This window comes from Narcine bancroftii, chromosome 9, assembly GCF_036971445.1.
Source record: "Narcine bancroftii isolate sNarBan1 chromosome 9, sNarBan1.hap1, whole genome shotgun sequence".
NCBI lineage: Eukaryota > Metazoa > Chordata > Chondrichthyes > Torpediniformes > Narcinidae > Narcine > Narcine bancroftii.
In genome coordinates this window covers 120,431,411-120,449,706 of record NC_091477.1, presented here as the reverse complement: position 1 = coordinate 120,449,706, position 18,296 = coordinate 120,431,411, and the positions used below count along the sequence as shown (strand labels likewise).

The 18,296-nt window shown below is 41.8% G+C and overlaps 1 protein-coding gene across 5 annotated transcripts in view; it reads left to right on the top strand.

Annotated features, from left to right (window-relative positions):
• Positions 1-18,296, top strand: part of sec62 (SEC62 homolog, preprotein translocation factor) — a 66,722-nt gene that overhangs the window by 14,324 nt on the left and 34,102 nt on the right. For 4 of the 5 annotated variants that reach the window (XM_069897530.1, XM_069897532.1, XM_069897529.1 and 1 more), the window contains exons 3-9: positions 317-422; positions 2,233-2,431; positions 8,084-8,179; positions 8,650-8,710; positions 9,293-9,412; positions 14,654-15,076; positions 17,499-17,528. In XM_069897530.1, the coding sequence (XP_069753631.1) occupies positions 317-422; positions 2,233-2,431; positions 8,084-8,179; positions 8,650-8,710; positions 9,293-9,412; positions 14,654-15,076; positions 17,499-17,503 (1,010 nt within the window). In that variant the 3' untranslated portion in view covers positions 17,504-17,528. Of the gene's footprint in view, positions 1-316; positions 423-2,232; positions 2,432-8,083; positions 8,180-8,649; positions 8,711-9,292; positions 9,413-14,653; positions 17,471-17,498; positions 17,529-18,296 lie in introns of those variants that run through there. The other variant, XM_069897528.1, reaches the window with a different exon arrangement.

Sequence of the window (18,296 nt, the reverse complement as noted above, 5' to 3'; positions counted from 1 at the left end):
AGTAGGGATTGTATAATAATGATCTTTAAAATTTCAAAGAGGTTTCATAATGTAGATATAGAGAAAATGATTTCATTTGCTCACAAGAATGGAATTGAGGAACCAGAAAGTAAATCTATGAAATGTAGCATTCTCCATCATAAATAATAATCAAAGCTGGATAAGGCCATGAGGAACAATGGAATGATAAAATAGTTTTGGATTAGATTAGGTTGAGTGATGGATGGTTTATGGGATATGATATATAAAATAGATGGGTTTAAATTATTTATTTGTGGACGTTGAACTGCTTGGTAATACTGTCAACACATTTCAGCTTCCAAAGCAATAGATTGCTTGCTGGATTCCAAATGGGCAAAGGCAAAGAAAGGAGAGGAGGATGTCTTTACAACCAGGGAATCAGCGGCAGAATATTGTAACAGGTGTGTGGAGTTTCTTTACATTTGCACAGTTTGTCTTTATTAATAACAATGGCATCGTTGAATTAGAATTAGCTAAACAGGGATGGGCAGTCATCAAGAGTGTCTCTTTGGGTTAAGATATTTTGATGATAATAAACTATGATTAAAGATCAAATCTAAATAATTTCTTCAACCAGCCAGTTCATTAGATCTCCCAACAAATTTGGCTTGTGACTAAAATCTAGGTGGATGAAAGGGAGTCAGGCTGCAAGGCATAGATTTGCCATCAGCAGAAATTGCCCTGCGCCTCTTACAGTCAAAGAGAAGCAAAAGAGAGTCCCCCAAAGCCGCACAGACTTCAGTTCAAATCCTCGGTCCTGATCCAAACCTCCGCCATGATATTTCCACCAGGTCACCCCTCAGCCTCTTACACTCCAGAGAAAACGACACAGGTTTGTCCAAGCTCTCCTTATAGCTCTTGTTCTTGAATCCAGGCAACAACCTAGTGAACCTCTTCTGCACATCTCCAAAGCCTTCGCATCTTCCCTATAGTGCTGCGACCAGAACTGCACTCATAATGTGGCCTCACCAAAGTTTTGTACAGCAGCAAATAATTTCCCAACAATTTTTCTCAACAGTCTGAGCAATAAAGAATGCCTTCTGCTTTCATATCACCCTATCCATTTTCAGACTTGCATCCCAAGATTCCACCGTACATTAATGCCCCGAAGGGTCCTGCCGTTTTCCAAAGGCATTCCTCTTGCATTTGGCCTCCCAAATTGAAACCCCTCACACTTGTCTAGATTAAACACTGGCTGCCTTTTCTCTGCCCACATTTAAAAACCGATGTCTATCCTTTGCCCTTTGATAACCTTCCTCATTATCCACAACTCCACCAGTTTTTGTGTCATCTGCAGTCTTACCAATAAAATCTCCTACCTTCTCGTCCATTCGAGAGGTTCCAGCCCTGGTCCTTGAACTAATCACAGAGCTCCAATCCAAAAGCACCCCTCCACCACTATGCTCTCTCTCCTATGAGCAAACCAGATTTGAATCTGTCCTCTCACCATGTGACTTAACCTTTTAGACAACATCCACCTTCCTACCCTCACACCTTTAAAAACTCAGATTTGCGCAACAGGATTTCCCCCACACAAAACCATGCGGACTATCCCCAATAAAGCTATGCAGCATTGAAGCAGGCCCTTTGGCCCAACTTGCCCATGCCTTCCAAAATGTCCTACCCACCTGCCTACCTTTTTCCCCATATCCCTCTAATCTCATCCTATCCATGTATCCGTCCAAATGTATGTAAACATTGAAATAGTGCCTGACTCAACTACTTCCTCTGGCAGCCCATTCCATGCACCCACCACCTTCAGTGTTTAAAAAAAGGTTATCCTTCAGGTTCCAGTTAGATCTCTTCCCCCTCATCTTAAACGTTTGTCCCCTGGTTCTCTTTTCCCCTACTCTGGCCAAAGGCTGGTGCATGCACCCAATCCAATAACTCTGTGCTTTTCCAAATGCGAGTAAATGCTGTCCCTAAGAATTTTCTCCCGGGTGGGGGGGGGGGGAAAGGGGAAAAAGTGATACTGTGTATATTCAAGAGGGAAATGTTTGTGTGTATTTTGGTCAGTATGGTTCATAGTGTGAAAATAAAAAAATTTAAAAAAAAAAAGAATTTTCTCCAATAATTGCTCCACCACAGGATATCCAAATTGAGGTTCCAGGGGATAATTTACAGATTTGCAAACTATATCAGCAGTGGTGTTTTTTAAAAATATTTTTACATTGAGCAGAGCGCATAACTTTTTCCCTGACTTGTTAACAGGCTTCTCAAGAAGCAGTTCTTCCACCGGGCATTGAAGGTAATGAAAAAGAAGTCTGAAAAGGAAATTAAAAAGGAGAAAGGGAAAAGTGACAGCAACAAAGAGGAGGAAAAGAAGAGCAAAAAGGAAATGGTGAAGGATGAGAAGAGTAAGAAGGAGAAGAAAAAGGATAGTGAAAAAGAAGAGAATAAGAAAGAGAAGGTAAGAAACTCATTCCATGAGTGTTCATTAGAAAGACAAGCTATCTGGTACTCATTGGCCTCCACAAACATTTCTCACACCAAGAACAGTTTATTTTTGCCACAGCTATCAGGCTTCTGCAGTTCCCCACACTACTCTTGGACCACCAAAGGTCTGTCTGTAATTCAGTAAATGTCCAGAAATTTGGTCCACCCAAGAATTCAGACCTCAAAAACTCTCAAGCTTTTTAAAATTTAGTTGGCTTTTGTGTACATGCGTAAGTACCATAGATGCACAGAAGTCATGGAAATGATCAAATAAATATTTGGGTTTTTGTACTTGTATTTTATATGAAAAGAAAATTGGTAAACTATCAGAAAATTCCTGGTTATCTCTTCTTTATTCTGCATAAATTTGAATTTTAGGAGTACTGACCAACTCAATCCTTGAGCAGTCTAGATTTTAGGATTGACTGTATTTGGAATATAGTTTTGCTCATGAACTAACTGCCTCAAGAAAACAACCTCTATCATCAAGACCCTCACCAACCAGGCTACGCCCTCTTCTCACTCAGTAGCAGTGAGACGTTTCGGGGAAACGCAGTTTCGTTTTTATGAAAATGGCAATAAAGTGACTCTGACCATCAAGAAGCAGGTACAGGAGCCTGAAGAAACAAACAACGTTACAAAAACATCTTTTGAAAGTCAGGATTTGGAGGAGTAGACGGCTGTGGTATTCAGAAATATAAAGAATTGTGTTAACAACTCATCGTTGACAAACGGATCAGGGTGCATCACAATCTGAAGCACTGGATGACCAGGGAGATCAGAATCCTTCTCAGGGACCATAATATCACTTTCAGGTCTGGTGATAGTGTACAGTATAGTGTGGCTAGAGCCAACTCGAGGAGAGGTATCAGGGATGCTAAAGCAGCCTATAGGAGGACGATTGAGGACTACTGCAATGATAATGAACCGTGGTGAATGTGACAGGGCATCCAGCACTTCACCAATTGTGAAAACAACAATGGCATGTCTGTCGATGGTGATGTTAGGCTGGCCGAGGATCTCAATCATTTCGTCACTCGATTTGAGGTGGAAGCGGAAGAGATGGGCGCAACACACTCACTAGCCCCTAACGGTCATGTCGTCACTGTGCAAGAACATGAGGTAAGATGGTTGCTTAGAGCTGTGAATGCAAGGAAAACCATCGGCCCCGATGGTGTGACAAGCAGGGTGCTGAAGGAATGAGTGAACCATTTTTCTGAGGTCTTCACAAAGATTTTCAGCAGATCCCTGTCAAAATCTATCATCCCACTGTGCCTAAAGACTGACATTGCCTAAGAAGAATGTTATCAAGGGCCTCAACAACTACTGTCCAGTTGCTTTAACACTGGTCACCATGAAGTGCTTCGAGAGGCTGGTTTTGGCGCATATTAAAGCCAGTCTCCCACCTACCTTCGATCCATACCAGTTTTCTTACAGGGCTAATAGGCCTCCTTTGGATGCTATTGCCACTGTTCTTCACTTAGCATTGACCCACTTAGAACAACAGGGATGCTACATGAGGTTGCTTTTTACAGACTTTAGTTCTGTTTTTAATAACTGTTATTCCAGGCAGATTGGTTAATAAACTCACTGACTTAGGATTTTCTAGACTGATTTGTCTATGGATCAAGGAAGGGCTTTTTAACAATTCGTTCCCAGACTGTAAAAATATGCGTTCATTATTCCCCTACTCTCATACATAGCACTGGTTCCCCGCAAGGCTGTGGGTTGAGCTCAATTTTGTATTCTCTATATACTTATGACTGTGTCTCCGAGTATTCCTCTAATACTATCATTAAATTTGCGGATGACACGGGCTCATTTCAAGGGGAGACGAGCCAGCCTATAGGGATGAAGTCCACAGACTATCAGTGTTGTGCTCAAAAAACAATTTGGTGTTGAATTCCTTGAAGATCGAAAGAGTTCATAATGGATTTCTGGAGGAACAGTATGACCCAAGCTCCATTGTATATTAATCTGAACTGTGTGGAGAGGGTCACGACTTTTACGTTTCTGGGAACGTATTTGGCTGAGGCTCTTTATTAGACTCTGAATAGTCAAGAAGGCACATCAACGTCTCCACTTCCTGAGAATCCTGAGAAAAAAATCTATCTACAGGAGAAGTTACAGGTGTCCTTCTATCGCTGCTCTGTTGAAAGCCTGCTGACTTACTGCATTCCCGTGTGGTTTGCCAGCTGTACAGCAGTAGATAAGTGGGATCTTCAGAAGGTTATCAATACAGCCCAGAAGATTATTGGGTTCTCCTTGTCCTCTTTGGAGGATTTATTGTGATCTCGCTGTATTGGGAAGGCAGCCAATATCCTTAAGGACTCTACTGACCTGGGCCATCATTTGTTTGATCTGTTGCCCTGGTGCAGGTCCATTAAATGACGAACGTACAGACTCGTGCAGTTTCTAACCCAGAGCCAACAGAGAATTAAACTCCGCTAATAAGTGTATTTTTCTTTTGTTTTAATGTTACTTTTTTTCTTTCTTGTTTCTATATGTTCTTGTATGATGTATTTGTGAGTATCACGGGGTCGCGTTTTTAATTTTGTTGTGTTTTCTTTCGCAACGACAATAAAGTACTTATTCCTTCACCTCCACCATCAGATTTCTGAATAGACAATGTAACTCAGGGTCTGAGTTACAGGGAAAGGTTGTGCAGACTGGGGCTTTTTTCTCTGGAGCGTAGAAGATTGAGAGGGGACTTGATAGAGGTGTTTAAGATTTTAAAAGGGACAGACAGAGTAAATGTGGATAGGCTTTTTCAGTTATGAAAGGGGGAGATTCAAACTAGAGGACATGGTTTAAGATTGAAGGGGGAAAATTATAAAGGGAACATGAGGGGAAATTTCTTTACGCAGAGGGTGGTGGGGATGTGGAATGAGCTTCCGGCAGACGTGGTCGAGGCAGGATCATTGGTTACATTTAAGGAAAGACTGGATCGTTACATGGAGAGGAGAGGACTGGAGGGGTATGGACCGGGTGCTGGTCAGTGGGACTAGGAGGGTGGGGATTTGCTATGGCATGGACTAGTAGGGCCGAACTGGCCTGTTCTGTGCTGTAATTGGTTATATGGTTAAATGGTTATATGGACACAATCTCACTTTTTCTCTTTTTTCCATCTTGTATTTACAGATTTGTAATTTATAGTAATTTTGTACCTTGTTCTGCCAATCCTCCTGCTGCAAAACAATAAATTTAATGATACATGTTCCTGACAATAAACCTGATTCTGAACAGAGACAGACACTGGGGAGGTGATAAGACACAGCAAAGGCTGAAAGTTCTGGAATCTGATGATCAGGAAGGTTATAAATGGAAATGTATGAGGGAGGGTTGATTGGCAGAGGGAAGCAGTGAAGGGGAGGAGCAAACTGCTGGAAGAACTTAGTGGGTCGGGCTAGAGTCATGCAGTTGAACTTGGTAATAAATGCTGACCTTGCCAGTATTATACTGAGAGAGAATAAAGAAAAATATATAAATGAATAAGAGAACCACCCACTTGTTAGAAATACAGCAAAATACTGTCATGTTCTAGAGCAGCCATTCCGAACAGGGTCATATCCACCCCCCTACCCGGGACAGCACTTTTAAAGAGGGGCATGGACTGAAATCATAAAATATGTTTTATATTTTTTTATGTAGCCAGTACAAGAGAAGTACAGAAGAAAGCAACTAAACTTGACTGCTTCACAGGGAAGGTGGTCCATAAACTTTGAGCAGAGACCTAACGGGGCCATAGCCAAAAGAAGGTTGAGAATGTCATACAAACATACAGCATGGTAACAGGCCCTTCCAACCCACGAGCCCAATTAACATACAACCCCAGTACATTTTTGAACAGTGGGAGGAAACTTGTGCAGACATGGGGAGAATGTACAAACAGCTTACAGACATCCCCGGATTCTCGCTCTCCTCCTTGGAGTAAAGAAGTATGAGAGGTGACTTAATTGAGATCTACAAGATTACGAGAGGCATAAGCCCCTTTCGCGCTTGCAAGTGATCCCAGGATGAAATGCCAATAGGCCTTTAAAGTGGCAAGTGTGAAAGCAAAATCAGCTCAATGCCAGCATCAGATGACATCATCTCACGCTGGGGATTGATTGCCTCGACCCCTAGTACAATCCCCGGCGTCTGCAGATGCCAGCGTTGCAATCAGGCAAGTGTGAAACGGTTAATTAGACTGTGGGATTGAAATGACCCAAGTTTTTACATGAGTGCAGGAAGAAGATTAAAATGAAGGTATAAACTTTGCCATGGGAAGTCGCAGTGGTGGGGGGAAGGGTGGGAAGAAAGAGGAAATAAATAGCAATAGCGGACATTTTTAAACAGCGTGGGAAAATTGGTAGCGCTATGGTGCTACCAACTTTCCCACGCTATATAAATTGTGTGCTATAGCACTATAAACTTTCCCGTGCTGTATAAACTTTGCTCTATAGCGCTACCAACTTTGCCACCATGTTTAAAAATTGTCTGCTATTTATTGCTTCCACTTTCCTACAGTCCCTTATAAAGGTTTAGGTCGGCACAACAACAGGAGCTGAAGGGCTCATACTGTGCTGTACATAAAGCTTAATTATGTTATAATTAGGCATGATTAATTTTGTTCAAATATAAGATCATAATACATTGATTAGGATTTAGGGCAGGTCCACCATCGCTCGATGTGACATCACATCACCAGTAGAAGGTAGAACAGTCCTCACCCTGGGGATGGCTCCTTGCAGTGTGAAAGTGTTCAGTGTCCCAGTTAGGAGTGGTCAAGTGTGAAAAGCCTAACCTCCCCCAAGACACAGAACGGCCAATTTAGTGTGATGCAGGTGTGAAAGGGGCTATAGATAAGGTAGGCAGCAGGCCAGCAGCTTTTTCCCAGGGCAGGAGTAGCAAACACCAGAGGACATCTGTACAAAGTGGAAAATTTAGATGAGACATCAAGGGTGTTTTTTTTTAGAGAGAGTTGTGGGTGCCTGGAATACCTTGCCAGAGTGGAGGCTGGAACAATAGGGTCATTTAAGAGATTCTTGGACAAGCAGATGAATGAAAGGAAAATAGAGGGTTATGAGGTAGGGAGGGTTTAATTTTTTTTTTGATAGGTATGTATAGATTGTGGGCCTGTTCTATGTTCTTCCCTCATTAACTGCCCCATCCCCCAGCCCAGGGTTGGTGAGGTGCTTCTACAAGTATCTAATTAATGCTAAAGTAAGATACTGTGAAGACTTTTTATTTGGCAGCAGGTCAAATACTTTTTCAAGATTACGCTGGAGTTCTTTACCATAAGGAAAAGATCTGATCAAAATAGTTAAGATTATATTATTAAATTAACACTTAGGACATTAATTCAGGATTTTCTACGAAACTGAAGAGAGAGATAGGGGAATAATAGTGGTGGGAATTGGTGGAATAATGAGCATTGATTTGGAACCTGGGAAAGAATACATGGATTGATGATGGGCAAATTAACGAGATGAAGGAATTAAAGTTCGGCATTTACATGTCAAACCCATTCCTATGCTGTGAATTCAGGTAACTCCAGGCTCATTTCCAAACCTGACTATTGCAGTAATGGAACGTGATATCAGAACTTCACTGTGTATATATGTGTGCGTGTGTGTCTTTTCAGGATGAAGCTCCAGGAACACCGAAGAAAAAAAAAGAAACAAAGAGGAAATTTAAATTGGAACCACATAACGATCAACTTTTCCTTGACGGGAATGAGGTAATTGTCAGCCATAGAAAGCTTGTCAAAAGCGACCCATCCTGTTCCCATCCGCGTGGGTGATGATATTTACCGCAATCCAGTCAGTGCGGCCTTGACCCAAAGTAATGGTTTCATTTAAACAAGGATCGCCACTCATTGACAATAATTGTCAGGTGAACCAAAATGCAATGAAAATATTTGGTTTGTGTGCTACCCAGCCAAGGTATCCTCTACATGGTACAGAAAGTAGTGCAAGACTGTAAGTCGTGATACAATAAAACAAAAGTGCAGGGTGTTGTATATGAATTTTGATGGTATTAGAGATATTGGAGAATAGAACAATGAAAATGAATGAAAGGAAAGAACGTACGAGGAGCAGCTCACAAAAAGTCACCTGCTTTCTCCTTCCACATCTTCATGCCTTCATTTCTGTTCCTCCATTTTTTGGAGTGAATCTTCTGTTCATTTCTCTGATTTTTGTTTTGCAGGTGTATGTGTGGATCTATGATCCTGTTCATTTCAAGACATTTGCAATGGGACTGATATTAGGTAGGTGGTCAAAGAGTGATCAGGCAGAAACAATCTACACGTGCTTTTGTTTTATTCATTTGGTGTCTTTTCTTCTCCCCTCACTCCTCACTCAATGAAAACTTTATTCTTTGGAGCCTAGAAGAATGAAGGGAGATTTGACAGGTATACAAAATTATGAGGGGTATAGATGATGTAAATACAAGCAGGCTTTTTCCACTAAGGGTAGGTGAGATACAAACCAGAGGACTTGGGTTAAGGGTGAAAAGGGAAAAATTTAAAAAGAACATTAGGGGGATCTTTTTCCACGCAGAGCGTGGTTGGAGTGTAGAATGAACTGCCAGCTGAATTGATGATTTCAGGCTCAATTTTGACATTCAAGAAAAATTTGGACCGGTACATGGTCAGGAGGGATACGGTATGAGTGCAGGTTAGAGGGACTAGGCCGAATAATAGTTTAGCACAGACCAGAAGGGCAGGTTTCTGTTCAGCAGAGTTCTATGATCGTGCCGCACCACTCCCCTCACTTGCTCTCTCTCTCTATCTATCTCCACTTCAATGCCAGGCCTAGACTAACCCCGTGTGTGTTTGATTGTTGAACAGTTATTGCAGTGATTGCGGCTACACTTTTCCCACTGTGGCCTGCAGAGATGCGAGTAGGTGTTTACTATCTCAGCGTTGCAGCGGGCTGTTTTGTGGCCAGCATCCTCCTCCTCGCTGTGGGTGAGTAAGGAAATCTCTTCCAATAGTTTTTCCCCATGCATTATTTTGCTAATTTATTTCAAGGTTAACTGAATTTCACAGAACCCCAGGGGAAAAGGTTTCATGGAAATCAAGTAGAAGTGGAATACACAAACATTCTGGGGAATCTCAGCCGATCACGCGAAGTAAAAGGTTTCCAATGAAGAATCTAGCCCTAAAACGTTTGTTACCCTTTATTCCTACAGATGCTGCATGGCCTGCTGAGTTCCTCCACCAAGTTTGTATATTGCACTCGACCTCAGCATCTTCATACTGTCTTGTTTAATTCAAGAGGAAGTTATTAGCATTTTATATTGCAACTTTCACATCTTTTTCAGGAGATCCTACGTTATGAAATAAGACAAAAGGCATAGAATTAGGCCAATCAGCCCTTTGAGTGATCCACCATTCAAATCATGGCTGATGTATTTTTCTTCTCAACCCATTTCTCCTGCCTTCTCCCCGTAGTCTTTGACACCCTTACTGATCAAGAACTTATCAACCTCTGCCTTTAATCTACCGAAAGGCATGGCCTCAACATCCGCCTATGGCAACGAATTCCTCAGATTCACAAACTCTGGCTGAAAAAGCCTTTCATCTCTGTTCTAAAGAGATGTCCTTTTATTCTGAAGCTGTGCCTTCTGGTCCCAGACTCTGCTGGAAACATAAATATATATATCTATATAATATATATTCTTTTCAGACATACAACACGGTAACAGGCCTTGTAAGCCCACAAGCCTGTGCTGTCCAATGACTCTCAATTGACCTACACATACTCTCTTCCCCCCCCCCCACCCCCAGTACGTTTTTTGAAGTTTGGGAGAAAACTAGAGCTCCACAGCTTTTCAGTTTTAAGTAGTTTGTTAGGTTTCAATGGGATTCACCCCTCTCATCCCAGGGGTGGTTACCCTCCTCTGAAAACCTAATTAAATGTGTGGTGTTTGTTGTGACGTAGGAAAGGTGAGAACATCTGGCACACAGCACGACCCCACAATGCCACTCTGATCATGAATAGAGTGCCTCTTGATTCTAACAGAGAGATAAATATTGACCAGAGAAGCTATTCTACATTTAAGAATAGTACTGTGTCTCTCTTGAAAAGTTGCCTCCTTTCAATGTGAACTGTCCAGCTGAGATTTTGGGACTCTAAGATGTCATTGCACAATTTTTTAATTCAGATGAGAGGCTTTTCACTGAGCCCTAGATGTTTTTAAACATAATTGGTTTTATATTCACCAATCCACAAAGCATATTGTATTGCTTCCATCCCAGGGTTACTAGTGATAATAGGGGACAACAGTTTGATGTAATCTGGAAAAAGGCAGGATAGAGCAGCCATTCTCAAACTTTGTTTTGACTTTGGCCCCCTTTGGACTATGCTCAAAATGTATCGGCCCCCTTTCCTGTGAAGCAGTGAAGTTTTGGTTTCTTCCTTACCTCTCTCCTAGACTGCATTAAAAAAAAAAGGAAACCTATTTATGTTATTAAAAGAAAATAAGTTCTTTACTTAATGTGCTGTTGGCCTGGGAGGAGGCAGGACTCCCTCTCCTCCAATCCTGCTCTTGGCCTCAGGCACACTCAAAAATCAGGACCTGCAGCAATTCCTTTTTGCATGCAGGCAACCATCTTGCTCATCGTGTTTATTAATGAGTTATGGTGTTAAACGACACAGATACAGGCCCTGCAGCCCAACTCTTCTATGCTGACCAAATTGCCTACCTGTGCTAGACTCGTGCCTGCATTTGGCCCATATCCTCGAAACCCATCCTGTCCCTGTTGTAAATGAGGCCTCTCAAACACATTGCACGTTTAACCTGCACTGTGCTATTTGTCAACTACGTTTTGGCTGTGCCCCTCAGCTTTGAAGTTATTCCTTTTGTTAAATCCCTTCACGATCTCAATGCATTCTGTCTCTAAGCCTGCTGCAGTGCTCTATGACCTCTCCATTTCTCGCGAGTTTTAATCACTCCGTCAGTGGAGACAATACATCAGCTAAGGCTATGATCTCTGGAATTTATCGCCCCTAACTCTCGAGCTGTTGCTCAGTCGTACTTCCTCCCCCTCTTCTTTTCTAATGTTCCTTTAAACCTACCTCTTTGATCACATTTTTCATCAATGATTTGATATCTCCTTTTCCGGCTAATCACATTGTTTAATGATTATTCCAGTGTAAGTACTTTTGGCATTTTGCTATTTTGAAGATGCTGCATCAATGCAAGCAGATAACAAACATTCTGCCTAATTCCCAAATATTCATACACCTGCCTGCCACCCCATGATAGGCTCAGTGCTTGTTCTGTTTTCCTGTCAAACGCTATTCATTTTGAAATGTGGTTTTGAGTCAATAAGATGGATCCAGGCCCTTCAGCCCACTTTCCATGCTGACCACCAGTCACCCATTTGACTATATCAAAGTTTCAAAGTTCAGTTTATTGAGAGAGTACATATATGACGTCACATACAACTCCGAGATTCTTTTTCCTCTTTTATTTTCCTCACAGCCCCATCAACTCACCCCACCCCTTAGTGGCCAATTAACCTACCTGCCCGCCTACCTTTGGGATGTGGGTGGGAACCGGAGCACCCACAGGAAAACCAATCACATGGAGAACATGCAAGCTCCACACAGGGAGCATCAGGGTGGTGCCACTACATTGCTGGTCCCTTATGCCATGCCCATTTCATTGCCTTCTACCATCCTGGAATCTCACCTCATTAACTTCTTTGATCAGTCGAGGATGGTAAGTAACTGAGGGGCAGCAGGTCACCATCGAATAGTTATCTGCCAGAATGCTGGAGAAAAGCCCACAATGCTTGAAAGGATTTGAGAATTATGTACAATACACTTTCCAATGGAATATAAAAGGCTCTAAATTATAAAAAAGAGTGGATAGGCTGGGACTTTTCTCTCCAGGGTGCAGGTATCTGAGGGGCGACCTTATGGAAATTTATAAAACAATGAGGGCAATAGATGAGGTGAATTGTTAAAATAATCTTTCCCAGGGTGGGAGTCTAAATCTAGAGGTTTAAAGTCAGAGGGGAAAGATTATGGTTTAATATTGCACTGACTGAAAAGAAACCCTGATGACATTGAACTTACATGGATAGGAAAGGTTTTGAGGGAACTATAAAAACTGCAGATGCTGAAGCCTTGAGTGAACCAAGACAAAGGATCCCAACAAGTCATTGACTGATTATTTTTCTCCATTGATCTCAAAGGTTAAAGTTCAGCTTTATTGTTAGAGTGGATACATGGCATCGCGTACTACCCTGAGATTCTCTTTTAAAGTAGGCCAGGAAGAATTTCTACTTATCATTTGCCTGGCTTACTGAGTCCTTCCAGCTGCTCTTTGCTCTCGACGGATTTTGGCCCAATGCAGGCAATGGGACTAGCTCAGGAATGCCTATTGGTCGGCGTGGACGAATTGAGCCAAAGGGCCTGTTTCCAAGCCAAATAATACTATGATCTCAGCTTGTTTTGAATGTAGCATCCAAAGTACATAATTGAATGCAATTTTTGGGAAAGCCATCTTGAATTATCCTTTAAACAATGTCTATTGACGGCCATTGAACTGAAAGCAGACTGGGGTATAAGTCTGGATTCACAATGGTATCGTGTAACAAAATCTCTTTACTATAAAATAGTCCATTTAAGAACAAGGAAAGCAGAATGTTGACAGTAAAATGACAGTAACCACTTCTTCCAGGGAGGCACAGTTAGCGCAACGCTGTAACAGAGCCACTGATTGGGGATTTGAATCCGATGCTGTCTGTAACATGTTCATATGTTCTTCCTTTGTTTGTGTCGGTTTTCTCCATATGCCCCAGTTTCCTCCCATCCTTCAAAACACAGGAGTTGTAGTTAGTTGGGCATAATTAGGGCCAAAAGGGCCTGTTACCATACTGTATGTCTAAATTTAAATTTGTGAAAGCAGCATCATTTCTTCAGAAATTGCAGAGAAGAGGATAGAGTTTCTTTTAATTTAAATTTAGGCATACAGCACAGTAACAGGCCCTATTACACCCAACTGACCTACAATCCCTGGTACATTTTGAACGGTGGAAGGAAACTGGAGCCCCCGGAAAAAATTCACGCAGATACTGGGAGCAAGTTCAAACTGATTAGAGTGCAGGATTCGAACCCCAGTCAGGATTACTGGCGCAATAACAGCGTTATGCTAATCTTGCTGCTCAATTGCGTAGAAATCAAGTATTTAACCCATTTATAATTGACAAACCATCTTCAAATGATCATTTATGGCATTTTAGTGACTGGAATTGCAGAGTAAGTTCCATTACCACCACCTCTCCATCTGGATGCATTGCATTTGTCACCATCTTCCCCCAAAGACTGGATGTCACTCATACAGCATTCTTCTGCCTTGATTCTGCACTTACAGTTCATCGTGCGAGATTCAATTGGGGTGGACAAGGGCCCATATTGGCATAAGCAGGGACCATTTGAGCTAAATGGCCTTCATTACTGTAAATTCAACATAATCTTAGTTTCTTTTCATCAAGAGGCATTATATTACCGTCTCTGAGTCTCTGGCAGAGGATTCTAAATGCTGAAGACTCTAGTGGACAAAGGAGGGGATAAGGCTGGAAAGGGGTACTGATAGTAGTGATCAGCCATGATCTGTAAAATGGCGGTGCTGGCTCGACGGGCCGAAGGGCCTACTCCAGCTCCTATTGTCTATTGAAGCACCTCTTTCCAGCTGTATAATTCTATCTCTTCAAGCCATAAATGGTCATCATACGATAGGCAGCTATCGGTGGTTGAATTTGATGATAAATTTCTTGGTTGAATTATCCATACTAGTGGTAGATTTTTTTTAAATGATTAAACGGTGCAGTGCTTTGGTCATAACTCAATATCAGTACAGCAGGACACAGACCAAATCAAAGAATTAATGAATTAATACCATTACCCTCGTCTTTTTCTCTGTCCACTAAGCGTTTATCCAGAGCCTTTTTAAATTCGCCTCTGCTAATCTTTTGGGCAGTCATTCCAGATCTCAACTCATGCATTGTAAAAATCTCCTCACCTACACACCCCAACCTTGGTCTGGCTCATTCTAGCTAAAAAATTAATTCCAGCTAAGAAAAAAATCTAATATCGTGTCTTGTTTTCAAGCAGAAATTTCTGTAACTTTTAGGAATTTTATAACCATCCGCTGCTGCGTCCTGATTCTTATTCATTTCTTCCAATCCTTGTAGCTCGCTGCATCCTCTTCCTCTTCATCTGGCTCCTCACTGGCGGTCGACACCATTTCTGGTTTTTGCCAAATCTGACGGCAGATGTTGGCTTCATTGACTCCTTCAGGCCCTTGTACACACATGAGTACAAAGGGCCCAAATCGGACTCCAAGAAATCTGCCGAGGAGACGAGCCCTGAGAAACAGCCACAGCCGAATGAAGAGGAGGCAATAGAAGAAGAGTCAACAGTAGGAGCCGAGGCTGTAGCAGCGGGTAGTGCAGCCAGGGAGAAGCCATCGGACACGGACAGCGATCGGAGGGATGACGACTGTTCTCAGCACAGCAGCGGCAATGGAAATGACTTTGAAATGATCACTAAGGATGAACTGGATCAGCCCACAGATGATGAGGAGGAAGAAGATGACGAGACACAACCTTTACACAGTAAGTCGTAGGACAAGGATAATTCCAGCTCCAGCAACAAAGCTCAAGGAGCTGATGTTGGAAATAGTTCCACGTTGGTGGGGACTTCTACCTGATTCACTGTGGATGCCACAAATGAGATATTGTGAAGTTTAAAGCTGCATGATAATCAACATTTTAAAATTTCCCAACTCATGACACAATGATCATAGCCTCTATGTTCTGGTAAAGTTGGACATAGTGAAGGAACTCTTCTAAGGTGTTTATTTTAAAGGCCATGAGTAGTCGTGTTTCACACCGTTTGTATCAACGCAGGTTAATATTCCAAAGCAGCCACTCAACAGGATTCATCCAATAGAAATGTCATAAAATCCATGGTGTACCTTATTGCTCAGTTGAATGAATTTATAGGTAGAAGCTGAGAGCCAAAGCTTGAACTATAGAACATGACAGCACAGAAACAGGCCCTTCAGCCCTCTAGTCTGTGCCAAACCATTTTACTGCCTAGCCCCACTGACCTGCACCCAGTCCATAGCCCTCCATACCTCTCCGATGTATGTACCAGTTTAAATTCTTCTTAAATGTTAAAATTGAGTCCACGTTTACCATTTCAGCTGGCAGTTCATTCCGCACTCCCACCCTCTTTGTGTGAAGTTCCTCTTAATCCTTTCCCCTTTCACCCTTAACCCATGTCCTCTGGTTTGTATCTCACCTACCCTCAGTGGAAAAAAGCCTCCCTATATTTATTCTGTCTATACCCCTCATAATTTTAAATATCAAACCTCCCCTCATTCTTCTACGCTCCAGGGAATAAAGTCCTGATCTGTTACTCAGTTCCTGAAGTCCGGCCAACATCCTAGTAAATCTTCTCCTGAAGTATCTGTTCTCCCAAAATTATAACCTCCTCTCTAAACTGATGCTCAGTGGAGTTCCCATCTCCGTTCGGATCAATATGCAGGGCTGAATATCGAGCTGTCATTCAGGCAACCTTCAGGTGTGAGTTCTGAGCTTTGGAGCACATGTGGATGCTCAGCATTCTTTGAAAAGGGTCACACTTTCACCACAGATTTAAACTATAACAGTGTGTGAGAAGCAGTGCCTGGTGTAAAGGTGATGATTTCTTATGGGCCTTTGGTGCTAGGAGCGGTGGCTTTTGAGAAACAGAAAGCTGAACCGAAACAGAATTAGCTAATTTCTTCTGTAATGAGCACCTTGAATCCGAAGAACAACCGTGATATGTCTCTGCTTCATCCAAATTCCAAGGTGCAGTCCTACCATTGCAATTAAAATCCTTTTGACACCCCCCCCCACTTTTGTAATTTTGAGGGTGATTATCAATTGCTAATTAGAATTGTGCTTTTTCAACTGATAATGGAATTGGTTCCGCACATCCAGGAACAAAGTTTAAGTGTGGGCTTCATACAGTAATTTGGTTTAAAATTATATGCTTGGGCAAAACACAGTATGTGACAATTTGGGAGGTTCAGTGCACAGCCAAAGAATTTCTATCCCTTCAAAGCATGCATTATTAAGTTGAAATATTTATTCTCCTAGAAGCATTAGTTTAACCTCTTTATTGCAATGAAAAGAGTAAGAATTAAGTTAGGTGTATATTCAACATCTAAAACATGCTGTAATTGCAACTAATTCTGATTGTTCAACTGGAGCAGCAGTTTTGCATGGTTTGCAAAGATAGGACAAGTTGAAGTAAGCCTTTAGGCAAACAGGAAATCCTGGTGCAGTTGTGTTCCCTTTGCAAAAGAATTTCAAGCTTCACTGATCTAACATCATTGAGCAATTTCTTATCTTGTTCCTTAATATCCCTTCAACAGCTCATTAGAAAAGTGCAAACATTTTCAGTCTGTTTTCCACCCTCCTTGTATCATTTGACTCTTGATGCATTGAGTGAAATGTGGATTTTAATTGGTCTCCAGCATCTGATCATTGTTCAGTAGTTTCACAGAGTAACATGGACCACACAACTTTGTATTAACTGTTTAATTAAACTATAGCACAGAAAAGAAATGGTAGTGTAGGAATTTTCTATATTCATATGCTTTTCCTAATGAAATGATAAAGCATTTTTTTTCTGTTATGTGTCTTTCTTGGAGAAAGATTTGCCAGTTGCTCCTCTGGTAGGTGTCTCAACTCTCAAACGGTTTTGAGTATTTGTACATTGGTTAGTGTAGCTCCTGGCCAGTGGTATCTTGTGAAGATTGCAGCAAAGAGAGAGAGTGAGAAGGAGGGAAGTGCTTGCTCCTTACTCTTGTTCAAACCCAGTTATGTCCATATTTGGATTGCAAAATAATTTAAAGATTTCTCTTTATGATTACTGGAACATTATTTAAACAATAACTGTTTAGCTATTTGAGGAGTTAAATGTATCCTTTAATGCAATTAAAAAATGTGAAACAACTTTGTTTATCTTGATTTGTCTTTTCAGTTTAATTCTAGAAGAAAGGATAAAGTAATGGTAAGTTTAAGCTTATTGTCACATACCTGGAACAGTGAGAAGGGTTCATTTTCACAAGCAATCACAAGTTGTATCAAGTAGAACATTACAGAAACAGGCCCCTTCTAGTCTGTGTCGAACCATTTTTCTGCCTAGACCCACTGACCTGCACCCAGTCCATATCCCTCCCATCCAGGCACCTGTCCAAATTCTTCTTAAATGTTTAAATTGAGCCTGCATTCACCACCTCAGCTGGCAGCTCGTTCAACACTCCCACCACTCTCTGTGTGAAGAAGTTTCCCCCTAAACTTTCCCCCTTTCACCCTTAACCCATGTCCTCTGGTTTGTTTCTCATCTACCCTCATTGGAAAAGCCTCCCTTCATATACTCTTGTCTATCTCCCTTCAATCTTCGACATTCCAGCTCCTGAAGTCTGGGCAACATCCTGGTAAATCTTCTCTGCACTCTTGTCATCTTATTGAAGATATAAAAGAGCAATAGTTTATTGGAGTGTGTGGTATCACAATGAAAAGATCAATTCAAGGGCAGCGCAAGATCAGTGTTGAGAGGTTCATTCATGAACCTGATGGTCCCAGCGAAGAAACAGTCTTTGAAACGATTGGAGTGGTGTTACTCGCTTGAACCCTCTCCCTGATGGGAAGGGAGGGAGTGGGTCCTGGGTGGCATGGCCTGCTATTTCTTTGGAGATATAGATAAGAGTCCACGGAGGGGAACGAGATTTGTGTGACGTTGAGCTGCAATGCTTCAACTTTCTAACCCGAACTCTGA